Raw genomic sequence first — 27,087 nt, 5'->3', positions numbered from 1 at the left:
AAAAAAAAAGGTAACAAAGTTGCTAAATTTTCCTTGTTTTTGATCCTGTGTTCTGTTGGTCTCTTGAAGCAATCTAAGTGGGAAAGGAAAGTGAAAGAGAAATGTTTTATGCCAGCTGCCTCTTGTATTCCCATTAATGGGAGTCTCTACGTTAATGCTCTACATAATTTGGTCAGACTGATGAGAGGCAATAGATTTCCAATGCCGATGAGATCCGGAGCCCTGGAGCCCATTTACGGCTTGACATTTGCCGAGCAAGATGCTGATATGGCAACAAACATGGCTCCGATGTCCAGCTTACCTCATAGTTATCCCTTCAATCCTTCTTGATGAGATTGGTCTGAGAGATGAGACTGTACTGAAATCACAAGAGCTATAACTGCCAGAGAAAAATTAAATGGGGTCTTCAAGTAGTGACTGAGCCAGCAAACTAAGTGGCCAAGAGGGAGACAAGAGCAGCTCCTAAAGAAGGTTGAAGTCAAGCAATCTCCGGGTACACAGACGATCTGAAGCATCCGAGCAGAGCCACAGGCAGGCAGGGCAAGGACACACAGCATACCAGAGAAGCACCGTCCTTCACTGTCTGAGAGCAACTCTCTGCCTGCAGAACCAATTGCCATCTCCACTGCCTACAGCTCAGGTCTCCAACTACCAGACAGGGAGTAAAAAACAGTTTGATTTTACTCACCTCAAATCTAAACACGGTGGAAAAAACTGATCTAGAGATGGAAACTATATTTCATGGGGGTTTATTAAACAGAGAAAGAAGAGAATCTTTCACAATTTCACAGTGTTTTCTCACTGAAATAAAGATATGATCAGGAAAAGTCACCCTTAGAGGCAAGCTATCACCTCCCTAAGTAGGGGAGGCACCAAAATCTCCAGAGAATCCTGAGACCACTTGCACAAGTTTAATTATTTTTTAAAATAAACTTATGCTTAAATATGCTAGGTCTCAATTTCTATAAATAAGGTAAAAAATAGTATATCTCAGAAGTTTTAATAGTTCTTTGTAGAGAGATAACATTTTACCATGTACATAATTCACAAGGGTATAAAGGTTTCCCAATGTAAAGTTCCTTTTACCCTTCAACTGTAACCCATAGCATCTGCCCAAATACTGCTCATTTTTCACTTTCTACTATATGTCTCTTTCCTGCCAACTGAGGTAGTTGTCACTTTAGGACAGTTTAAGGCTGTGGAAAACACTGGCGGAAATAATCAACTGCCCACCTGGAGGGCAGTCTCAGAGCTGAGCCTTTGGAAGTCTGCAATGGAGCCAGGCCTTTCAAAATTACCCACGCTAAATGGCTGGTCTAAAGGAGTCATTACGGCTTTTAAAAAACCATCTGCCTTTTCCATGATCATGGTGAGCCAGTAAGTCTGATGCTGTCCGCTTGCCATGACCATCTATTTTCCTGGCTAAAGTAATTACAGATTTTTCCAGGGTATGAGGGTGAAGACTGCAAAGAAAAAGAACCAAGTAAATGACAGACACTTGAAAATTTGCTTCCTCACAGATGACACTGCTGGTTTATAAGGGGTACTCTGCACTGGCAAAATAATCTGAAACTAATGCTACTACAACAACAGGCAGCATAAATCTCAGGTCAGAAGTGCAATCACAAATAAGTGTAAGTTCATGGAAACTTGACAGCTGAATGAGCACCCCAGAGGCATGAAGATAACCTGGAGCCTATTTCCTGGCAATGCAAATTGTGGCTGCTGCATAACTACAAATTCTGTATCAAGAAACTACATAGTTCCAGGGCTTAAAAATTACCCAGATTTGGGGCAGTATGGGTGATGAGAAAAGGCTGAAAGGAATGGACAGAACATGTAGACAATGGAAGGGAAAGGAAAAGGAGATAGTTTCTTGATTTCACAGCAACTCAAAGATATGTGACCCAATGATAGGAAAAATGGAGAACTTGTAAAAAGCATCCAAATCCCCTAAACAAGATGACTTCTCCTAGCTAGCAGGAATAATGCTACTCTGAACATACATAGTTCACAGGTAAGGGAACTGATCCTTCCTGAAAGGGCAAAGGCAGGGCAAGGAAGAATGGGAAGAGAAGAATATGAATGTTTTTTAAGATGGAATTGAAAGTTGAATATAATAAAAAGCCCAACACACCTCACCTGCAGAAGAGCCTACAGGTATGTTCCTAAAGACAAATAGGACTTTCCATCATATGTATGAGAACTAAATCAAAGCTTAAAACAGCAGCTCCTGGGGTTTTAATGGATAATCCATATTAATAAATATGTAGAGGCCTAGGGGGCGTGTCACTCTGGAGCACTTGCTGGTTCTGAAACATGAGTTTGTTAGGTTTTAAAAAGACATTCATTTAAAAAACAAAACAATAAAAATATATTTTCCTCCCAAAACAGTTAAATCAATAATTATTCTAAAGTCACTGAAATAAAAGTTAGAGTGAAAGAGGCTCAGATTTGTGGATTTCTCTCTGGAAGATGCAGCCTATAATCAAAAAGCATTCCTGCACTTAACAGTTCTTACTTTGGAGAGCCAGTGAAAGAAATGCCACGATTGAATCAACTTTCAAAAAGGAACTAGAATGCCATGCTAGCTGTGGCCATCCAATTTCTCTGGGAACATAAAAGTGGGCTGTTAGCTTAACCAATGGGAAGTGAACTACCACAGCATTCACTACCTTATCCACTCTCCTTCCTCAGGGATCCCATAGAGACCTCCTATTTCCAAAGGGAGGCCTTTTTAGGCCTCTTATTTCAGTGGGAGAATTTCTACCCTATCTCACTGTTTCAAAGGGTTGAAAGCAATTGCACAACACACGCAACAGGGACCAAGGCACCAAGTCAGTCCACATAAAGATAACTGACCACCACCTAGGTTAGAAAGTTGTTCTGTGTGATAGCAGGACACCGAGAATATGAGTCCTCCTCCTCAGAGGATGCTTCCTCATAGATTTCATCCTGGGCAATAATGCTCCCTAATCCATACTCCTGCTCATGGACAGAAACTTCATTTGGCGTGAGGTGGGAAGAGCCTTCCACAAAGTCAGCAAATCTGGAAGAGAGAAGATAATACTCGTTAGAAATATGCCTTCTGTCCTTTCTGGTTTTCTTTCAAAATAAGAACAAATTAAAGCCTTCGATATGCTCACAACACAAATTATATTGAGTCTAGCCAACATCCTTGTCCTTACTCTGGCAGGTAAGTACACTAAAGCATGAAGTTAAGGAGAAAAGGAAAGCTGGGATCATAAGCCAATACCCCTGCAACTCCATCCTGCTTAATAAGCACTTGCCTATCCTTTCTAATTATGAAAGTGCCAAGGTTCCTTTAGTCATCTGTAATCCCGGTAAGAGAAGATTACGGGGCATTACACAGTTATTCAAGTTTATGGCCCTATAAACTTTATGCCATCATGATTCCAAATTGAAGCTTCACATACTCATTGGTACAGTTGTCCCCAACTAAAAAGTGGGTGGAGAGGAACCCTACCAACTCAGAGAGTAATGCAAAACTTTCAGAAAGGAAACTTAATATGGTACTGGAGTCTTCCCATCTTAATGCTACAATCAAAGCTAGAGTAGATAGTTCCCTGAGGAAACAGGTTACTGCTTAATGTGTGATTATGTATCTACCTTTCTCTTGACTACTTGAAGATAACAGGAAAACAAAGGTCACAAGTGCATGATTCTCTAGAGGTACGATCTCTGGTAGAACTCAAAGTTGCAATTACCCTGATAGATGCTTGGCATATCTGGCCAAGAGTGTACCTTTTTGGAGACTGGATTCGAGAAACAGTCTTCCAAGCAGAGCAGTCTGGACTGTTACAAAATTCTCGGAGCTCTTCTAAAGCCTTTCGGGTTTCTACCTCTCCTTGTATCCGATATTCTTCTTCTGTCAGGAGACGAGGGGGGACAGGCTTTTCTGCTGCCTTATACACCTTTCTGTGCTCACCAAAATAACATTATGAATCATTAATCAGTAATCTTACTTCTAGCTCCCTTCAGTGGGCCAAGCACACAGCAGACAGACTGAACATTAAGAGTCATCACTCCTAAAAATTCCATAGACATCTTTAGTTATAATGAACGCCTGACATATTAGACTATGAATGACAACTCATAGGCGACAGAGCGAGACTCCATGTCAAAAAAAAAAGTGATACAATTTGCACCACCTTGTGGTAACAGGAACACATGACATTTTACTAGATGTTTTATTTTATATAAAATGACTAGAATAAAATATAAAATGCCTATAGAAAGTGAAAAATTATTTAGTCAATATTATCCACTAATGTGAATAAACTCATTTTATTTTCCAATAAATGATAAAATACTTATTTTTTAATAGATGGGAAAATAACAAGAAAATTATAAGATTGTGGTCCTAGCCGGGCGCAGTGGCTCACGCCTATAATCCCAGCACTTTGGGAGGCCAAGGCAGGCAGATCACCTGAGATCAGGAGTTGGAGATCAACCTGACCAACACGGAGGAACCTGTCTCTACTAAAAATACAAAATTAGCCAGGCGTGGTGATGCATGCCTGTAATCCCAGCTACTCGGGAGGCTGAGGCAGAAGAATCGCCTGAACCGGGCAGGCAGAAGTTGCAGTGAGCCGAGATCATGCCACTGCACTCCAGCCTGGACAACAAGAGCAAAACTCCGTCTCAAAAACAAAAAGGCCAGGCACGGTGGCTCACGCCTGTAATCCCAGCACTTTGGGAGGCCAAGGCAGGCGGATCACAAGGTCGAGATTGAAACCATTCTGGCCAACATGGTGAAACGCCATCTCTACTAAAAATACAAAAATTAGCTGGGCGTGGTGGCATGTGCCTGTAATTCCAGCTACTCAGGAGGCTGAGGCAGGAGAATCGCTTAAACCCGGGAGGCGGAGGTTGCAGTGAGCTGAGATTGTGCCACTGCACTCTAGCCTGGTGACAGAGCAAGACTCCGTCTCAAAAAAAAAAAAAGATTGTGGTCCAATAACTTGATTTCCCAAACTGAAGGTATCACCTTGACTATCTATAATAGACAACTTCAGGATCTAGGAACATTCCATATTTATTTTGCAAGGTGACAAAACATGTTACGAATTACATCTTAAAATAAGACTAAGACCTCCAGAGCAATCGGAAACCCACTGACAAATAGTCTGAAATGGGCCGGGCGAGGTGGCTCACACCTATAATCCTAGCACTTTGGGAGGCTGAGGCGGGTAGATCACCTGAAGTCAGGCGTTTGAGACCACCCTGGCCAACATGGTGAAACCACACCTCTGTTAAAAATACAAAAATTAGACAAGCATGGTGGCACCCGCCTGTAGTCCCAGCTACTCGGGAGGCTGAGGCAAGAGAATCACTTGAACCCAGGAGGCGGAGGTTGCAGTGAGCCAAGATCATGCCACTGTGCTCCAGCCTGGGTGACAGAGCGAGACTCTGTTTCAAAAAAAAAAAAAATCTGAACCCAGGAGACCTCAATGAGCATATAGTATAAAAGCTATACAATTTGTGGCCAGGTGTGGTGGCTCACGTCTGTAATCCCAGCACTTTCTTTTTTTTTTTTTTTTTTTTTTTTTTTTTTGAGACGGGTCCTAACTCTGTCCACCCGGCTGGATGCGTGGCCGGATCTCAGCTCACTGCAAGCTCTGTCCTCCAGGGTTCACGCCATTCTCCATGCCTCAGCCTCCTGAGTAGCTGGGACTACAGGCGCCCGCCACCTCGCCCCGGCTAGTTTTTTGTATTTTTTTAGTAGAGAAGGGTTTCCACCGTGTTAGCCAGGATGGTCTCGATCGTCCTGACCTCGTGATCCGGCCGTCTCGGCCTCCCAAAGTGGGCTGGGATTACAGGCTTGAGCCACCGCGCCCGGCCCTTAATCCCAGCACTTTCTAATTAATTCAAGCACTTTGGAAGTGCCTCAGCACTTTCGGAACCCTTGACATTTGAGGTCAGGAGTTCGAGACCAGCCTGGTCAACATGGTGAAACCTACTAAAAATACAAAAATTAGCTCGGTGTAGTGGCGCATGCCTGTAATCCCAGCTACTCAGGTGGCTGAGGCAGGAGAATCGCTTGAACTCAGGAGGTGGAGGTTGCAGTGAGCCAAGATCACGCCACTGCACTCCAGCCTGGGCGACAGAGCAAGACTCCATCTCAAAAAAAAAAGTGATATAATTTGCACCACCTTGTGGTAACAGGAACACATGACATTTTACTAGACATTTTTTATTTTATATAAAATGACTAGAATAAAATATAAAATTCCTATAGAAAGTAAAAAAAAAAAAAAAAGACTCGGGAAGGAACAAAAGCGGAAGTACAACACAATGACTTTTCACTAACGAAGAAGCTCCCAGGTCAACACCTCTGTATCCTCTTGCTGCAACTGCATCCCACACTGTACCTGTCGATATTATTAAGTTACATTGCCTTTCAGTCACCTGTAGGTGATGTACAGCCACTGAATAGGGTATTCCAGGTTCTTAGTACACAGAGCAATGATGATAATGGCAAGGGCAATATGTGGTATCTGGATGCCAGAATACATGAAACACAGGCCCATTAGCTGCAAGGTCCAGGTCAGCAGGTTGATACTTCGTTCATTCTCCAAGGGCCCATACTTGTAACACACTGCAAAACTCATGAATCCAACAGTGAGGACATAACCTATGAGAAGAGTTATCAGAAGACATTCTGTTTCATCTATACTTGGTAAAAATAATTTGTGTGGGAAGCAGTAGTAAATTTACTATATAGCACCAATTGAACCAGGAAATCAGATTTTTACTTAATTATTCACACTTTTTTCTTAGAATATATTTCTCTTAAGTTTCTATCCTTTCTGCTGTCCTAAATTTATTTGGTTGAAACAGAACATTGAAGTTATATGTCGAACAACCCTGAAATAGTCTATTTTAAAAACCAATATATGGAAATCCAGATTAATCACCCCTCAAAGGATAAATCAAAGGTTACTATCTATATGACCAAGGATTTTTACTTTGTAAATAAAATCTACAGCAGTTCATTCAGAAATGAAGGAGAAAAAAATTTACTGCAGAGTCCTTTACTTAAGGTCCCCAAGTATATTTAAAATATGATTCCATTAAAAAGGTCAATTTACAGCTTTTCAGAGAGATGTTTATGGTGTAAAGAAAGGTATATTTATGAATACCAATAAATGAACATCTTCTCCTTAACAGCACCATTCTAATTTAAGAGAAGGTGATAATCGTAGAGGGGTTAGAAATAGGTGAAAACTATGATTTTAAAAGTTTTAAAAAATGACATGAACTATTAAATCCCATAAGCAGGTAAAATCTTTTCATGATTAAATTAACTGAAACAGCCTATAAACATACAAAAGGAAAGCAAAACTGACAATACTTACTTAAAAGATACTGCCAGTAACACCTCCAGATCTCTTGTAAATTTTTAAAAACTAGTTGAATGAGGTACAGAGAAAAAGACCAGCCTCCCACCAGGATGACGTAAATGGGACTTTTCTAAGACAGAGAGTAGAAGTGAAAGCAAAAAGTTACAACAGGCTTTCCATACATAAAAGAAGCAAAATGGAACTATGATTTTTTTTAAAAAAAAATTCAACCTACTCAAAATGCACAAAAAACACTTCTCTTAAAAAGATGTCCTTTATACTTAAAATGGTACAGTCTGCAAGGAACACTGGGAAGATGAGATGCTAAATAACTTAAAAACCTGGCTATATAATTAAAAAACAGGAAGGAGACTTTAATCCCCCTCCGAGCACAGGATTTTATATAAAAAGAAAGAATTTGTAATCAAGCTTCAAGTTTCATCGTGGAAAGTACCTTTCTGAATCAAGGAGAGTAGGACATTGACTCATCAGCCATCAATACACATTTTCAGTTTTCTAAGATTACCCAGGAAAACAGTCCTTCAGCTACCCAAATTCATTCTAGCTGCACATGAAGATTCTGATACTTACCTTAGGCATAAACTTAGATAGTATAAAAATGATGATTAGTAGAGAGGCCACAATTCCCACACTCATCCCAGTGGAGTAGTAGAAAATTTGACTTCTGCAGAAAAAAAAATGTATTTCATGACCATATGTATATATTTCATACATAGTACTGTTGAAACTAGGACAACTAACCTAGCCAAAAGATTTTAAAAGGTACAAGATTAGAGCAGTACAAGCAAACATCAGAAACATTTCCAATTTGGTTCCAGACCACTGCAACAAACCAAATACTGCAACTGCAATAAGTAAGTCACACAAATTCTTTGGTTTCCCAGTGCATATAAAAATCATGTTTACCCTATATTAGAGTGTATTAAGTGTACAACAGCATTATGTCTTAAAATATATATTCCTTAATTAAAATGCTTTGCTAAAAACTGCTAAAGATCATCTACGCCTTCAGTGAGTCATCATTTTTTTGCTGGTGGAGGGTCTCACTTCCATGTTGATGGCTGTTGACTGATGAAGGTGGTAGTTTCTGAAGACTGGAGTGGCTGTGGCAATTTCTTAAAATACAATGAAGTTTGCTGCACTGGCTCCTCCTCCTTTCAAAGATTTCTCTAAAGCATGCAATACTGTCTGATAGCATTTTACCACAGAACTTCTTTCAAAATTGGAGTCAATCCTCCAACAGCATTAACCCTTAACAAGAGGATCACCCCTCCTTTGAAGCTAGGCACTGACTTCTCTCTCGCCATGAAAGTCCTCAATGGCATCTTCTTCCAGTATAAGGCTATTTTGTCTACATTGAGGAGCTCTTTAATTGTAGCCACTTTCAACAATGATCTTAGCTAGATCTTCCAAACAACTTGCTACAGCTTCTATATCAGTGCTTGCTTCATCTTTTTTTTTTTTTTTTTTTTTTAAGACAAAGTCTCACTGTGTTGCCCAAGCTGGGGTGCAATGGTGTATCATGGCTCACTGCAGCCTTGATCTACTAGGCCCAGGTGATTCTCCCACCTCAGCCTTCCAAGTAGCTGGTACCATGACTGACTTTTTTGTATTTTTTGTAAAGGCAGGGTTTCACCATGTTGCTCAGGCTGGTCTTGAACTCCCTGGGCTCAAGTGATCTGCCCGCCTCGGCCTCCCAAAGTGCTGAGACTACAGGCATGAGCCACCACGCCCAGCCTACCTTGCACTTTAATGTAATGAAGACAGCTTCTTTCCTTAAATCTCATGAACCAAGAACCTTCCTTCACTAGCTGTAAACTTTTCTTCTGAGGCTTCCTCACCTCTCTCAGCCTTCACAGAATTGAAGAGAGTTAGGGTCTTGCTCTGGATCAGGCTTTAGCTTTAAAAAAGTTGTATCTGGTTTAATCTTCTCAACAGCCAACTTAAAACTCTCCTCATATCAGCAATAAGGCTGTTTCACTTTCTTATCACTTGTGTGTTGCCTGGAGTAACACTTTTAATTTCCCTCAAGAACTTTCCCTTTGCATTCACAACTTGGCTAACTACTCGGGACAAGAGGTCTAGCTTTTGGTCTATCTTGGCTTTTGCTGTCCTCACTAAGCATAATCAGAGAGATGTATGACGCTTCCTTTCACTTGAAGACTTACTATCTACTCTAAGGTTATTAATTGGTCTAGTTTCAATATTGCTGTTTCTCAGGGAATATGGAGGCCCAAGAAGAAGGGAGACAGGGGAATAACCAACTGGTGCAGTTGTTAGAACACCCATGACATTTACTAAGTTCACTGTCTAATATGGTTTGGCTGTGTCCCCACCCAAATCTCATCTTGAATTGTAGCTCCCATCATTCCCACATGTTGTAGGAGGGACCTGGTGGGAGATAATTGAATCATGGGGGGAGTTTCCCCTCATACGGTTTATCATGGTAGTGAATAAGTCTCATGAGATCTGATGGTATACGGGGTTTCCCCTTTCACTTGGCTCTCATTCTCCCTTGCCTGCCGCCATGTAAGATGTGCCTTTTGCATTCTGCCATGATTGTGAGGCCTCCCCAGCCATGAGGAACTATGAGTCCATTAAACTTCTTTTTCTTTATAAATGACCCAGTCTCGGGTATCTTTATCAACAGGATGAACTAATATAGTGTCTTACATGGACATGTGGTGCCCCAAAATAATTGCAGCAGTAGCATCAAAGATCACTGCCATGGATCACCATAACAGTTATAATCACATGAAAAAGTCTGAAATATTATAAGAATTACTAAAATGTGACACAGAGACCCCAAGTGAGCACATGCTATTGGGAAAATGGTGTGGTAGACTTGCTCGACCCAGGGTTGCCACGAACCTTCAATATGGAAAGAAATGCACTATCTGTGAACCACAATAAAGTACAATAAACTGATGTGTGCCTATATTTGCCCAAAACTTGAGGTCAGAGAACTGTAGAGACTGACGCTATGTAGTTACTATCAGATTATGAAGATTAGTATTCAAGGGCTTCCCTCATATATTTCCCAATAATGAGCCTCTGTGTAATGTCCTATTCCCATCTCCATCATCTCTCCCAACCCGATTATTATTATTTTTTCTTTTTTGAGACAGGGTCTCACTCTGTCACCCAGGCTGCAGTGCAGTGGTGTGATCACAGATCACTGCAGCCTCAACCTCCCGGGTTCAAGTGATCCTCCTACTTCAGACTCCCAAGTAGCTGGGACTACTGGCATGCACAACCAGGCCTGGCTAATTTTTGTATTTTTTTGTAGAGGCAGGGTCTCACTATGTTGCCTAGGTTGGTCTCAAACTCTTGGGCTCAAGTCATCCTCCCCCTTCAGCCTCCCAAAGTGCTAGAATTACAGGTGTGAGCCACCACAACCAGCCCCTCATTCCAGATTTTTTTCTACCAGTTATTCCTCCCTCACTGTTTCTCTCAGCATCCCCAAAATAAGGAACAACTTCCAGCAACCCACTCCAGCCCAACTTCAAACTCCAATTGCTAATCTTTCATTCACTACTCCACAAATACTTTTTACTTGTATACAAACTTAATGCTGATTTTACCTTCACTCAATGTTTATTTAGTTAGCTATATATTTTCTTCATATTTGTACATGTCAGTCTCACCTGTCTTAAATAGTAGGTTACTAAAGGAAGAAAATGAATAAGCACTTGATTTTTTTTTTTTTTGAAACAGGGTCTCCCTCTGTGGCCCAGGTTGGAGTGCAATGGTGTGATCTCGGCTCACTGCAACCTCCGCCTCCAGGCTCAAGCAGTTCTCGTGCCTCAGCCTCCTGAGTAACTGGGATCACAGGCACATGCCACCACACCCAGCTAATTTTTGTATTTTTTGTAGACACAGGGTTTTACCATGTTGCCCAGGCTAAGCAGTTGATATTTGTCTCTTTTTTTTTTTTTTGAGACGGAGTCTCGCTCTGTTGCCCAGGCTGGAGTGCAGTGGCGCGATCCCAGGTCACCGCAAGCTCCGCCTCCCGTGTTCACACCACTCTCTTGCCCCATCCTCCCAAGTAGCTGGGACTATAGGCAACTGCCACCACGCCCGGCTAATTTTTTTGTATTTTCAGTAGAGATGGGGTTTTACCATGTTAGCCAGGATGGTATCGATCTCCTGACCTCGTGATCCACCCACCTCGGCCTCCCAAAGTGCTGGGATTACAGGCGTGAGCCACCACACCCAGCCGATATTTGTCTCTCTATGTCTGAACAAAATGAAACTCATCAACCCATGGACCTGTAAAGATGACACCTTAACACACTACTTCTAGCAATGGAAAGGGTGATGATGTTCCATTTCACTATATTGGCTAACTCCTATCAACCTAATGATGGGCCAACCTAATGTGGGAATTTCATTATTGTCAATATTGTTCAAATAAGAAAAAACAAAAATCATAATACACATTAAAGTATTTTTTAAACTATCCAAGCAGGCAACAGCCAAGCCATAAAGATCCTGGAAATGGGAATGGCAGTACTTAATACTTATTATAAAACCCAAGCAGGATAGGTATGAGCCGTGTCATTCTACACACTAGCCTTGGAACCTACCTGCTCAGCAAGTCTCCACAAAAAAATAGCATAAGTCCAAGAAGGAAAACAAGAAAGAGTTTGGGATCAAATCCTGAAATAAATAAAGATTTTTGCTTAATAAGGGAACAAAACAGCTTAAGGCATTATAGAATAAAAGACAATGTTGGCACTACTGGTCAGCTACAGTAAAAATAAATGCGAACAGCCCACCTAAAAAGCATTTAAATTCCACCTAAAGCCTGGGCACCCTTCCAATGTATAATTAGGTCTCTGTCTAACCTGTATTTGCCTGATGATCTTACTTTTATTTCAGCTAAGGTTAAAAGAAACTCAAGCTTCGTTTTGGACAAAGCTAGACAGTACCATCAGCAATTCATGCAGTCACCCACTAGGGGTCTCTATCACTCTGGCTTTCAAGCTTTTAAGTCACTCACAGTCATGGAACTCAGCAGATTTGCCCAGAACTGTGGGTCAGGGCCTTGTGTTGTTCTCTAACTGGCCGCTTTTCTTGCCCAACAATACCACCTACTTCTCTTTGCTACAGAGCACTGTGCTGGAAAAGCCTACACGCAAATACATCTCACTCAGGACCGGGGGGCCCTAGCAAAGGCCCCTCAGTGGCATACCAGATACTCCCACAGCTTTCACATTCAACAGCTCTACGGGAGGCCCACAAACAGAACATGAGCAGCAGGAATCAGTAAATGTAGAAGGAACGTCAAAAAACAAGCCAACCCTACATAACCAAAGAACCCTAAGACAAATGGAAGGGCACAACCTATTTCATACTAAACCTAGAAACATTTCTACTACTTACAACATCCCAGGACCCTGTGTAGTAACCAAGGGGAAACAAAGTCAGAGAGAATTCAACAGGATCCATCTCCTCTGAAACTTTCTCAGTCATCTTCAGAAAAGAGAAAATGACTCCCAGTTCCACTGAATAAGTTTTAAACTGCAGTAGTCTTCATCTTTATTTACAGTTCCATGAATACACTTTTTACTTGTGAATGATTAATATTCAATTTTACCTTTCTTCAATTTTTTTTTTTTTTTTTTTTGAGATGGAGTCTCTCTCTGTCGCCCAGGCTGGAGTGTAGTGGCCGGATCCCGGCTCACTGCAAGCTCCGCCTCCCGGGTTCACGCCATTCTCCTGCCTCAGCCTCCCGAGTAGCTGAGACTACAGGCGCCCGCCACCTCGCCCGGCTAGTTTTTTGTATTTTTTAGTAGAGACGGGGTTTCACCATGTTAGCCAGGATGGTCTCGATCTCCTGACCTTGTGATCCACCCGTCTCGGCCTCCCAAAGTGCTGGGATTACAGGCTTGAGCCACCGCGCCTGGCCCTTTCTTCAATTTTTATTAACCATTCATGTCTTTAAATATAGGCATGTACACATCGGATAGTTACCTTTGTCTAGAAGTGTCCAGAAGGCAGAACACATCTATCTGATTTACTCTAAGAGTATTTGGCATATATGCTCAGGGCCACTAGCAGCACATTGTAATTACGAATAAAAGTCTTCACAGTTCCAGGTAAGGAAGTACTCAGAATTTCCTGAGGTGGAGTTTCAATTCTAGGCCTAAAGTGTCTGATATGGGGTGAAGTCTCCATGAACTGTTTGGAGCAGTGGTATACTCAGGGTTATAATCAGAACCCAACTGGAGATGTCTTGGGCTGACTTCTCAGTCTCACTAATTATACCCTTCAGAACTCAGTCCTTATCACTACAGAATCCATCAGAAAAACAGAGGTGAGACTTACTCCGGATCACAATGACACTGTACTTGGTGTCCTTCTCTATAATTTCAACTTTAAGGCAGGTTTTCGTGCTGTATAGACCCACGTTAACAGAGGTGTCATTCAATTTCTCCTTTAAAAAGGAGGAAAAAAAGTTCCAGATACTAAACTGCTCTAGCTCCTTCAGTTTATCCTCATTCTCCACCTGTGTGACTCGAACCAATTTGGAACTATTTACTCGGATCTGTAACACAAATAAAATCAGGATGAAAAAAAAGGAAGCAGGAATTTTAATTTTTCACAAATACAATTTTTTTTTAAACCCTCAGAGTAAACAACTAAATCAGTAATAGTGTCAGTTTTCCACAGGCTTATCAGAAATATAGAAATACAGAGGCTGAAAACATAATTGGGCAAGTAACACTGCACATGTTACAGAGACAGCTGTTAGAATACCTTCTTGTTAACACGATCTGAATCTACTATTAGGTCGTTCTGACCTAGAACGTAGAACATAGAGGAAAAAAGACTTCCAAGCTGAAAGAGTTATCAATACAGCTATTTATTAGAGATCACACAAAGCAAAGGTCTATAATATTAAGAAAATTGGGCCAGGCGCGGTGGCTCAAGCCTGTAATCCCAGCACTTTGGGAGGCCGAGACAGGCGGATCACGAGGTCAGGAGATCGAGACCATCCTGGCTAACACGGTGAAACCCCGTCTCTACTAAAATACAAAAAACTAGCCGGGCGAGGTGCCGGGCGCCTGTAGTCCCAGCTACTTGGGAGGCTGAGGCAGGAGAATGGCGTGAACCCGGGAGGCGGAGTTTGCAGTGAGCTGAGATCCGGCCACTGCACTCCAGCCTGGGCGACAGAGCAAGACTCCATCTCAGAAAAGAAAAGAAAAAAAAAAAAAAAAAGAAAATTGCCAGGCATAAACTGCCTCAGAAAACTAAAAACATTTTCCATAATGACAGGCTGAGTTCAATCCATTGTCACAAGTCACTGATTATGAGTAAATGTTGGTTATAATGTGCCCCAGATGGAGTATCACTTTTTTATCAGATAATTTTTTTTTTTTTTTGAGACGGAGTCTTGCTCTGTCGCCCAGGCTGGAATACAGTGGCATGACCTCAGCTCACTGCAACCTCCGCCTCCTGGGTTCAAGTGATTCTTCTGCCTCAGCCTCCTGAGTAGCTGGGACTACAGGGTGCGTGCCACCACCCTCGGCTAATTTTTGTATTTTTAGTAGAGACAGGGTTTCACCATATTGGCCAGGCTGGTTTCAAACTCCTGACCTCAAGTGATTCACCCGCCTCAGCTTCCCAAAGTGCTGGGATTACAGGCATGAGCCACCGTGCCCAGCTTATCAGACTTTTTTTTTAATAATTTTTTTAAAAAATCCACAAGTCGGTCGGGCACGGCCCCCAGCTACTCAGGAAGCAGAGGTTGCAGGGAGCCGAGGTCGTGCCACTGCACTCCAGCCTGGGTGACAGAGCAAGACTCCATCTGAAAAAAAACAAAATCCACAAGTCCACCCTATGTTTTTGATGTGAACAACAAATGCCCTTATCAGTAACTATGCTTATAACAACTATGACATTTCTGAAAGGACTCATTTTGTTCAATCACTGTTACTGCCAGACACTCCTGTTTGCCAGATGACTTAACAGTGTTATGAAACAAATGAGACCAAAGTCATTCTTCAGCTCTGGGGGTTTGTGAAATACCTCATGTAGAATCAGAATAGGAACAGCAGGGCAAAAGAGTTTACATCCTGATAGGCACATAACAGTTTCCAGCCCAAAGAAGGCATAAGGCCTTTAAAAAGAAAGAGGAGGGCTGGGTGTGATGGCTCATGCCTATAATCCCAACACTTTGGGAGGCCGAGGCGGGCAGATCACTTGAGGTCAGGAGTTTCAGAGCAGCCTGGCCAACATGATGAAACCCCATCTCTGCAAAAAATACAAAAAAATTGGCCAGGTGTGGTGGCATATGCCTGTAATCCCAGCTACTCGGGAGGCTGAGGCAGGAGAATCACTTGAACCCGAGAGGCGGAGACTGCAGTGAGCCAAGATGGTGCCACTGCACTCCAGCCTGGGCAACAGAGGGAGACTGCCTCAAAAAATAAAAAATAAAAATAAAAAAAGCAAGAAGGGTGTGTGTGTGTGCACACACACTTACTGCAAAATGAAGGACAAGAAAATGAAGCAGTTTCTTTGGGAAAAGGAGGGAAGAGGAAAGGAAGTTTACCCTGGAATACTGTAATCTACTTGAGGGAGCAGAGGGGAATACAAAGTAGGCATAAATGCTTATTGATGAAAATACAACTCAGGATAATCTCAACCCTAACAAGATTGTTAACATTTTTTTTAAGTATGTGAAAGGGAGAAAAGTGTCAAAATACTCATTAATCACCGACAGACAGAAATTTACAGAAGCTGCCCCTGCCAGAGGATTCCAAATTATTACCTGTATCCGTGTCCATATATCATGCCATTTTGGAATAAGCACATTTGTGTAACAGAATTGTTGGCTGGCACGCTTTTCACAAACTTGGGATTCCTGAAGCATGACCACATTTATATCAATTTCAGCTTTATGCAAAGAAAGGAAAAAAGAATTAAACATAACAAGCTAATAACTACAACTCATTTCATGAAAAAGATTAACCACTTTCCTAAACTTTGGGTTAAAACATTAGCCAGACTGAGAAATAAGGAAAAAAACTGAGAAGAAAGAAGAACTAAGGCAGAGTCTTATTTCTGTTGTTTAATTATTTAAATACTACACAGTCATTCAGTCAGACAAGTAATAATAAAAACTACTATTAAGTACCTATTAAGACAGTATGCTGCCAGGTGCGGTGGTACATGCCTATAATCCCAGGACTTTGGGAGGCCGAGGTGGGCGAATCACCTGAGGTCAGAAGTTTGAGACCAGCCTGACCAATATGGAGAAACCCCGTCTCTACTAAAATACAAAAACATTAGCCAGGCGTGGTGGCACATGCCTCTAATCCCAGCTACTTGGGAGGCTGAGGCAGGAGTATTGCTTGAACTTGGGAGGCAGAGATTTCGGTGAGCGGAGATCATGCCATTGCACCCCAGACTGGGTAACAAGAACAAAATTCTGTCTCAAATAAATAAAAAATAAATAAATAAATAAATAAATAAGACAGTATGCTGTCTCATTTAATGCTCCCAACAATGTTACGAGGTAAGCACTCTCATAATCCCTATTTTATAAATGAGGAACTGATGTTTAAGAAAGATTAATTTGCTCCAAAATCACACAAGTAGTAAATAGCCTATCTGAGATTCACCCCCAGGTCTGACTATGGTCTAGATATACTTCCTGTCCTATAAAGGAATAGTTAAAGTAAGCTAGAATACTCCATCTGTTGATTTTCTCTATCCCTTTCCTGAGTGGAACAGAATTGGCAAGTTTTTTCTTTTTTTTGAGACAGGGTCTGGCTCTGCTGCTCAGGTTGGAGTACAGTAATGTGATCATAGCTCATTGCAGCCTCAAACTCTTGGGCTCAAACAATCCTCCCACTTTAGCCTCCCAAGCAGCCAGGACTACAGGTACATGCCACCATACCCAGCTAGTTTTTTTTTTTAGAGAGACAAGGTCTTACTATGTTGCCCAGGCTGGTCTTGAACTCCTGGCCTAAAGCAATCCTCCCACACTGGCCTCCCAAAGCACCCACAATGGCCTCCCAAAGCACTAGGATTACAGATCTGCCACCACACCCAGCGAGCATTTTTTTTTTTTTTTCCAGACAGGGTCTCCCTCTGTCACCCAGGCTGGAATACAGTGGTGCGATCTTGGCTCATTGCAACCTCTGCCTCCCAGGTTCTATCGATTCTCCCACCTCAGCCTCCTGAGTAGCTGGGATTACAGGCATGAGCCACCTCAACTGGCTAACATTTTTTTTGTATTTTTGTAGTAGAGATGGAGTTTCACCATGTTGGCCAGACTGATCTAGAACTCCTAGCCTCAACTGATGCACCCACCTCAGCCTGCCAAAGTGCTGGGATTACAGGCGTGAGCCACCAAGCCCAGCCAGCAATATTTTTAATATATAGTACTTTAGGAGGATACTAAAAGATTTCAAGGTTGTTTCCTTCCAGCTGTTTTGTCTCACTTCAAGTTTTAAGAGCAGGCAATGATTACATGCAGTCCCTCTGATATACCAAAACAGAAGATTCTCCTCTCAATTTCTATTTAGTATCAGCTAATTCAAGGTTTAAAAGTGACCACTGTCCAGCCGGGCATGGTGGCTCACACCTGAAATCCCAGCACTTTGGGAGGCCAAGGCAGTCGGATCACTTGAGATCAGGAGTTTGAAACCAGCCTGGCCAACATGGTGAAACCCCGTCTCTACTACAAATACAAAAAACTCAGCTGGGCGTGGTGGCAGGCGCCTGTAATCCCAGCTTCTCGGGAGGCGGAGGCAGAAGAATCACTTGAACCTGGAAGGGGAAGACTGCAGTGAGCAGAGATTGTGCCTCTGTACTCCAGCCTGGGTGACAGAGCATGACTACATCTCAAAAAAATAAATAAAATAAAATAAAATAAAATAAATAAATAAAAAGTTGGGGCCATGCATGGTGGTTCACGCCTGTAGTCCCAGCACTTTGGGAAGTCAAGGTGAGGGGATTGCTTGACCTCAGGAGTTTGAGACCAACCTGGCCAACATGACAAAACCCCATCTCTACAAAAAGAAAAAAGAAAAAAAATATATGGCCAGGCATGGTGGCTCACACCTGTAATCCCAGCATTTTGGGAGGCTGAGGCAGGCAGATCACTTGAGGTCAGGGTTTGAGACAAGCCTGGGCAACATGGCGAAATCCCGACTCTACCAAAAATACAAAAAAATTACCTGGGTATGGTGGTGCACACCTATAATCCCAGCTACTCGGAAGGGTGAGGTAGGAGAATCACTTGAATCTAGGTGGCCGAGATGGTGCCACCGCACTCCAGCCTGGGCGACAGAGCAAGACTCCATCTCAAACAATTAATAAATAATAAAAATTTATACACAAAGATGTTCACAAACTTACAACACTGAAAAACTAGAAATACCACAAATATCCAATCAACAGTACAAACCACCAATATCCAACCAAATGTTTAATCCAGAAACATTAATAAAGATTTTTATCAGACAGATGATACGTGCCTGTAGTCCCAGCTACTTGGGGAGACCGAGATGGGAAGTTACAATGAGCTATGATTGTGCACTGCATTCTAGCCTGGATGTCACAGCAAAACCATGTCACTAAAAAATAATAAATGAAGGCCAGGCGTGGTGGCTCACACCTGTAATCCCAGTACTTTGGGAGGCTGAGGCGGGTGGACCACCTGAGGTCAGGAGTTTGAGACCAACCTAGCCAACATGGTGAAACCCCATCTCTACTAAAAATACAAAATTAGCTGAGTGTGGCTGGGCGTGGTGGCTCATGCCTGTAATCCCAGCACTTTGGGAGGCTGAAGCGGGCGGATCACAAGGTCAGGAGTTTGAGACCAGCCTGGCCAGCCTGGTAAAACCCTGTCTGTACCAAAAATACAAAAAACTAGCCGGGCATGGTGGCATGCACCTATAATCCTAGTTACTCGGGAGGCAGAGGGAGGAGAACTGCTTGAACCCTGGAGGCTGAGGTTGCAGTGAGCCGAGACTGTGCCACTGCACTCCAGTCTGGGCAACAAGGGCAAAACTCCGTCTGAAAAAAAAAAAAAAAAAAAATTAGCCAAGTGTGGTGGCACACGCCCGTAGTCCCAGCTACTCGGGAAGCTGAAATGGGAGAATGGCTTGAAACTGGAATCAAGATCGCACCACTGCACTCCAGCCTGGGCAAGACAGAGCAAGACTATGTCCCAGGGGAAAAAAAAAAAGAAAAAATTAAATGAAGATTTGCCCATATATTGAAATGTAATACAAGTAAGACAACATTTATAAAGAATTTTAATGCCAGGTGTGGGGGCTCACGCCTGTAATCCCAGCACTTTGGGAGGCCGAGGCAGGCAGATCATCTGAGGTCAGGAGTTCAAGAACAGCCTGGCCAACATGGTGAAACCCCCGTCTCTACTAAAAATACAAAAAAAATTAGCCAGGCGTGGCGGCGGGCGCCTGTAATCCCAGCTACTCAGGAGGCTGAGGCAGGAAAATCGTTTAAACCCAGGAGGCGGAGGTTAAAGTGAGCTGAGATTGCACTATTGCACTCTAGCCTGGGCAACAAGATCAAAACTCCATCTCAAAAATCAAAAAACAGCCGGGCGCGGTGGCTCAAGCCTGTAATCCCAGGCACTTTTGGGAGGCTGAGACGGCCGATCACGAGGTCAGAGATCGAGACCACCCTGCTAACACGGATGAAATCCGCCGGCTCTGACTAAAAATACAAAAAATAGCCGGAGTGCATGGCAGGCGCACTGGGTCCCAGCTACTCGAGGCTGAGGCAAGAGAATGCGTAAACCCGGGAGGCGGAGCTTGCAGTGAGCTGAGATCCGCATGCACTCCAGCCTGGAACATGAGCCAGACTCGCTCAAAAAAAAAAAAAAAAAAAAAAAAAAATCAAAAAACAAAAACAACCAACCAGGGCCGGCGCGGTGGCTCAAGCCTGTAATCCCCAGCACTTGGAGGCCGGACCGGCGGATCACGGGTCAGGAGATCGAGACCATCCTGGCTAATACGGTGAAACCCTGTCTCGTACTCTTAAAAATAGCAAAAAAAACTAGCCGGGCAACAGAGGCGGGTGCGCCTGTAGTTCCCAGCTAAGCTCGGGAGTCTGAGGCAGGAAATGGCGTAACCCAGGAGGCGGAGCTTGCAGTGCTGAGATCCGGCCCCACTGCACTCCCAGCCTGTGGGCAGAGCGACCCGTCTCAAAAAAAAAAAAAACACAACCAAACAACAAACAAAAAACAAAGATTTTAAATTACATGGGAAAATTATTGTACTACAAAATCAAACGATAAAACTATCTCTGGTAACGACTGGCAGCCTCCAGGGAAGAGAACTAGAGTACTGACTGGATACAAATTATCAATTCATAAAAAATTAAAAATATGTGGGAAAAGATCAGAAGAAAATGTGCTATTTTAAAATAGATTGCTTCTGAATGGATTAACAGTGAGGTTTCTGCCTACTTCTTTATACTTAATTGTACCTTGCCAAATCATCTAAAATAAACATGCATTATTTTGGCCGGGCGCGGTGGCTCACACCTGTAATCCCAGCACTTTAGGAGGCCGAGGCGGCCGGGCGTGGTGGCAGGCGCCTGCAGTCCCAGCTACTTGGGAGAATGGGGCAGGAGAATGGCATGAACCCAGGCGGCAGAGCTTGCAGTGACCGGAGATCGTGCCACTGCACTCCAGCCTGGGTGACAAAGCGAGATTCCGTCTCAAAATAAATAAACAAACAAACATGCATTATTTTTACAATCAAATTTCTTTTTTTTTTTTTGAGTCAGAGTTTCCCTCTTGTTGCCCAGGCTATAGTGCAACGGTGTGATCTCGGCTCACCGCAACCCCTGCCTCCCAGTTTCAAGTGATTCTCCTGCCTCAGCCTTCCTGAGTAGCTGGGATTACAGGTGTGCGCCACCACGTCCAGCTAATTTTATTTTAGTAGAGACGGGGTTTTTCCATGTTGGTCAGGCTGGTCTCGAACTCCAGACCTCAGATGATTCGCCCGCCTTGGCCTTCCAGAGTGCTGGGATTACAGGCGTAAGCCACCGCGCCCAGCTACAATCAAATTTTTCAAAAAAAAATTTCAGTGAGAAGGAACTCTCTACATTTGGAAGTACTCCATTCTAACTTTAGGTAACGTCTGACTTTTAGAAAGTTCTTCTCTAATTCCACGATTGCTCTTTGTAGCTGCCACCAGTCTATCAGGCAGTACTGAACAAATGTAACCCCCTGAGTTTACTCTTCTCCAAGCTAAGAAGTCTCTGTTCCTCTCCTCATTTAAGAAACTTAGAGACAGACTGCTAATTGAGTGCTTACTATGTAGGAGCATTTTTGCCTATATTTTCTCTTTTCTTCACAACTCACTACCCCATTTATTGAGAAGTTTATTCACACAATGGCCCTTCGAAAGCTATCCTGGGCCCTCTTCTAAGGATGCTGAGACCACCTTAAAGCTGTAAGGATAATCATCAAGTGGCAGCATGAGACAGGCAGGAACCAAAGGGAGAGGTGAAAGAGAGCGTGGCCAAATGTGGTGGCTCACTACTGTAATCCCAGCACTTTGGGAGGCAGAGGCAGGTGGATCACCTGAGGTCAGGAGTTACGAGACCAGGCTGGCTAACTTGGTGAAACCCTGTTTCTACTAAAAATACAAAAAATTAGCCGGCCGTAACGGCGTGCGTGCCTGTAATCTCAGCTACCTCGGAGGCTGAGGCAGGAGAATCGCTTGAACCCGGTAAGTGGAGGTTGCAGTGAGCCGAGATCGGGCCATTGCACTCTAGCTTGGGCAACAAGAGAGAAACTCCTCCGTCTCAACAACAACAAAAAAAAGCCGGGCACGGTGGCTCACGCCTGTAATCCCGGCACTTTGGGAGGCCCAGGGAAGTGGATCACGAGGTCAAGAGATCAAGACCATCCTGGCCAACACGGTGAAACCCCATTTCTACTAAACACAAAAATTAGCTGGGTGTGGTGGCACACGCCTGTAGCTCCAGCTACTCGGAAGGCTGAGGCAGGAGACTTGCTGGAACCCGGGAGGTGGAGGTTGCAGTGAGCCTAGATCCTGCCACTGCACTCCAGTCTGGCGACAGAGCGAACTCCGTTTCAGGAAAAAAAAAAAAAAAAAAAAAGACAGATGGTAATGTGTGTTTATGAGATACTATTATCTTTATTCTCTTGAGCGTCAACTTCCTCCAGTGGATTCTAGAAAACGTCACGTATTTTTGTTTTGAATTTAATGTTAAGGGGGTAGAAGGAGGTTTTCAGAAACACATTCTAAATTTTCTGGATTGGAGCAGAAGAGTTTCCTTTCCAGTCCAAACTTCATTATCGAGCAGCAGGTACCAAATAAGTGGAATATAATGTAAGTGGAAAGTGGAACAACTTATAATTCACTTATAAGTGGAAAGTGGAATAACTCCAGTTCCGTTTTACAGGGCTGTTAAGAGTCAAGATCTTGGAAGGGCGCACCGCCTCACGCCTGTAATCCCAGCACTTTGGGAGGCCAAGGCGGATGGATCACGAGATCCAGGAATTCAAGACCACCCTGGCCAACGTAGTGAAACCCCGTTTCTACTAAAAATACAAAAATTAGCCAGGTGTGGGGGCAGGCGCCTGTAATCCCAGCTACTCGGAAGGCTGAAGCAGAATTGCTTGAACCCGGGAGGCGGAGGTTGCAGTGAGCGAGATCGCACCACTGCACTCCAGCCTGGGTGACAGAGCAAGACGCCATTTGCGGGCGGAGGTGGGGTGGGGGGAAGGAGTCAAAGTTTTACAAGAGAAGATAGTAGAGATCACTGCATTTCTGTCAACCACATTCGTTCTGCCACCCGTGCCCTGCGTCCTGACCGAGCATAAGCTCAGATGGTGTTTGCTAATTTGACGAATGAATGAGATGGTCCTTTTCCCGCGGCAGCTCTGCCTGCCCAGAATGGTCCCCTGGTTTTCTCTTTTAACCGAGAAACTCGAAGGGGCCTCTGCGGCGCGACACAGCCCCCAGGATTGCTTCTCAATGAGTCTAGGCCTCCCTTCCTGTCTCCGCCAAAAGGCTTCAGGCTCCTCCCCACTCCGGGAAGCTGCCCCAGCCCGCTCCAGGGCCCAGACCCTCAGCCCCGACGCCCACTAGCCCGCCACGTTTCTTCCACATTACGCCGGCGCCCCTCGGTAGAGCCACCGCCCGTCTGCAGAGTAACGGCCCGCGCCCTCCGGACAATCCCTTTTCCAAAATAACCCCTCGGCACCCGCCCCTTGGCAGCTGCTGCCCGGGCGGTACCTGTGCCGTAGACCAAGCAGCCGGAGAGGATCAAGAGTAGCCGCACTGTCCCACCGCCCCCGACACCCCAGCCCCAGAGCCCGGGACCAACTGCCGGCGAGACCGCCACTTTCATTCCTCCCGCCATGGTTGCCTCAAGCCGCCTCCTCCTCACGTGCCTTACCCCGGCAACTAACTCTGAACGGGCAGCACCAGGAGCCTATCTTCTACGAAACCCGCCCCTATCAACCAATCGGATGGGCAGAGCTTCGAGCACCCGGCTCCCCAAGGGCCGTACGAGTCCCGCCCCTTAGCAACTGAAGAGAGAGGGCGGGAAAAGCAGCTGTCAGCCTATTAGAAAATGGGTTCTCACCCTAGCAGTGGCGACAGGAAGATCCCACCCCGCTAACAACACGCTTCCGTCTTCAGTTTATTTACAACTGGTGTGATTGATGGTAAGCTTAACCAATAGAAAATCGGAATGGGAGAGGCCTTCTTGACCAAACTCGGTATTTCCATCGAAGCTGTTTGAAGTTCCTTCGGTTTTCTTTCGGTTACTTTTTATCACGACCTTTCTGTTATGAGACGCCTACAATTGAGATCGCTTTATGAGTAGGGTCCTGATAGGCCATTTTTTAAAGTCGACTGACAAAAGTGTGGTTCTCCAAAGTCCTAAAGGATTTAAAATAGAAGTCACAAAAAAGTGTGTGTTGTCAATATTTTATAAGCATAAATATTAGCTTTTAAAATGTATTCATAGGATTTTATTTTGGAAGTAAAATTAATGTTAGGATTAAGAAATATTTATTTATTCCTCTTATGATCTTGTGAGACAAATATAATTCTCTCCATTTAAGAAGCCAAAGCCAAGACAGCCACAGGAACCTACCCAAGATTTCATAGTTCATCTGGTCTGTGGTCCCAACCTAAATCCTACTGACCCCAAAGCCCGAGTTCTTTATATGGATTAGCTGCTTCCCATTCAATGATTTAACACAGGGCCCAGCAGAAAGCCAGGTGTTCTGAAACTGTTAGTAGAAATTGAAACCTTTTTTAAGAGGATCTGATGGTGGTGGGTAGGAAAACTACAGATGATAGAGCCAAATGAATTGAAGAATTCAAGGAAGGGGGTATCTTCTGGGGAAGGTTCAAGCTTTCAAAACAATTTTTTTTTTTATGTTTTTAGAGACAGGGTCTCTCTCTGACACCCAAGCTGAAGTGCAACAGCACCATCACAGCTCAGTGTAACCTTGAATTCCTGGACTTAAACCATCTAGGAAGATGGTTTAAGGTTCCTAGATAGGTTGGGCTACAGGGATGCACCACCATGCCTGGCTATTTGTTTGTTTCATTGTTGTTGTTGTTGTTGTTGCTGTTGAGACAAGGTCTCCTTCTGTAACCCGCCTGGAGTGCAGTGGCGTAACCACAGCTCACTGCAGCCTCAAACTCCCAGGATCAAGCGATCCTTTCATTTCAGTCTCCCAAGTAGCTGGGACTACAGGCATGAGCCACTATGTCTGGCTTAATTTTTTAAATTATTTTTTGTAGAGACTGTGTCTAGCTATGTTGCCCAGGCTGACCTCAAACTCCTGGCCTCAAGTGATTCTCCCACCTTGGCCTCCCAAATTACTGAAATTACAGGCGTAAGCCACTGCACCTGGTCTAAAACAAGGAATTTTTTTAAAGTCAAAATGGGCCAGGCACGGTGGCTCAGCTCTGTAACCTAACACTTTGGGAGGCCAACACAGGCGGATCACCTGAGGTCAGGAGTTCAAGACAAGCCTGGCCAACATGGCAAAACCCTGTCTCTACTACAAATACAAAAATTAGCCAGGCGTGGTGGTAGGCACCTGTTACCCCAGCTACTCAGGAGGCTGAGGCAGGAGAATCCCTTGAACTTAGGAGGCGGAGATTGCAGTGAGCCAAGATCACCCCATTGCACTCCAGCCTAGGTGACAGAGCAAGACTCTGTCTCAAAAAAAAAAAAAAAAAGTCAAAATGGGCTGGGCGTGGTGGCTCATTCCAGCACTTTTGGGAGGTTGAGGTGGGAGGATCACTTGAGGCCAGGAGTTCGAGAACAGCCTGGCCAACACAGCAAAACCCTATCCCTACTAAAAATACAAATATTAGCCCAGCATGGTGGCAGGTTCCTGTAATCCCAGCTACTTACGAGTCTGAGACAGGAGAATTGCTTGAGCCCAGGAGGCAGAGGTTGCAGTGAGCCGAGATCACGCCACTTCACTGCAGCCTGGGCAACAGAGCGAGCCTCTGTCTCAAAAAAAAAAAAAAAAAAAAGTCAAAATGGGGCTGAGCTATGGGCAAGAGAAGAAATTTAATTCTCAGAAGGAAAAGTCTAGGCCAACAGTGCTGATATGGTCATCCTGTATTTCACACACACACTCCCTCACCTGACCTAGGGAAGTCAGCATCAATCATACTGATACTATGTACCCTTGATAACATGAGATGAAAATGGCATTTTTAACTCTGTGGTTTTCCTTCCCAAAACCCGTAACACCACTCTAAAAATGAGAAAAACATTAGACAAATTCCAATAGAGGCATCCTACAAAATACCTGACCAGTACTCCTCAAAGCCGTCAAAGTCATCAAAACATCATTATGGATTTTTTGAGACAGAGTTTCACTCTTGTTGCCCAGGCTGGAGTGCAATGGTGCAATCTTGGCTCACCGCAACCTCCCCCTCCTGGGTTCAAGCGATTCTCCTGCCTCAGCCTCCCAAGTAGCTGGGATTACAGGCGTGTGCCACCCCGCCCAGCTCATTTTCTATTTTTTATAGAGACAGGGTGTCTCCATGTTGGTCAAGCTGGTCTTGAACTCCCGACCTCAGGTGATTCGCCCACCTCGGCCTCCCAAAGTGCTGGGATTACAGGCATGAGCCACCACCATGCCCAGCCCATTACGTTTTTGAGAACTAAACATAATGTAGTTGTCTGGATGGGATCCTGGAACAGAAAAACACATTAGTTTAGAAAAACGAAGCCGGTCACGGTGGCTCATGCCTATAATCCCAGCACTTTGGGAGGCTGAGGCAGGCAGATCATGAGGTCAGGAGATCAAGACCATCCTGGCTAACACAGTGAAACCCCGTCTCTACTAAAAATACAAAAAAATTAGCCGGGTGTGGTGGCAGGTGCCTGTAGTCCCAGCTACTCGGGAGGCTGAGGCAGGAGAATAGTAGGAACCCAGGAGGCAGAGCTTGCAGTGAGTTGAGATCACGCCACTGCACTCCAGCCTGGGTGACAGAGCAAGACTCTGTCTCAAAAAAACAAAAAAACAAAAAAACAAAAAAAACAAAGGAGGCTGAGCGCCTGTAATCCCAGCACCTTGGGAGGCCAAGGCGGGCGAATCATGAGATCAGGAGTTCAAGACCAACCTGATCACCATGGTGAAACCCTGTCTCTACTAAAAATACAAAAAATTGGCCGGGCACGG

At 44.0% G+C, this 27,087-nt stretch overlaps 1 protein-coding gene and 1 long non-coding RNA gene across 3 annotated transcripts in view; both read right to left on the bottom strand.

The window, feature by feature from the left end:
* Positions 1 to 733: 733 nt before the first annotated feature.
* NEMP1 (nuclear envelope integral membrane protein 1) lies at positions 734 to 23,823 on the bottom strand. The gene is made up of 9 exons (XM_017858929.1): positions 23,654 to 23,823; positions 16,168 to 16,292; positions 13,722 to 13,941; positions 11,978 to 12,050; positions 7,959 to 8,052; positions 7,383 to 7,497; positions 6,433 to 6,658; positions 3,766 to 3,939; positions 734 to 3,049 (listed from the first exon to the last, which is right to left on the bottom strand). The coding sequence occupies exons 1-9, from the start codon at positions 23,778 to 23,780 to the stop codon at positions 2,869 to 2,871; spliced, it is 1,335 nt and encodes a 444-aa protein (XP_017714418.1). The 5' UTR covers positions 23,781 to 23,823; the 3' UTR covers positions 734 to 2,868.
* A 135-nt stretch (positions 23,824 to 23,958) lies between these two features.
* LOC108519711 (uncharacterized) overlaps positions 23,959 to 27,087 on the bottom strand; it is a 10,216-nt gene continuing 7,087 nt past the window's right edge. For both annotated transcript variants that reach the window (XR_001882705.1, XR_001882706.1), the window contains exon 3: positions 23,959 to 24,304. This is a non-coding gene — a long non-coding RNA (uncharacterized LOC108519711). The remainder of the gene's footprint in view (positions 24,305 to 27,087) is intronic.

Source organism: Rhinopithecus bieti, unplaced genomic scaffold (assembly GCF_001698545.2).
Source record: "Rhinopithecus bieti isolate Rb0 unplaced genomic scaffold, ASM169854v2 scaffold_48679, whole genome shotgun sequence".
Taxonomy (NCBI): Eukaryota; Metazoa; Chordata; class Mammalia; order Primates; family Cercopithecidae; genus Rhinopithecus; species Rhinopithecus bieti.
This window is presented reverse-complemented; position numbering and strand designations above follow the sequence as displayed.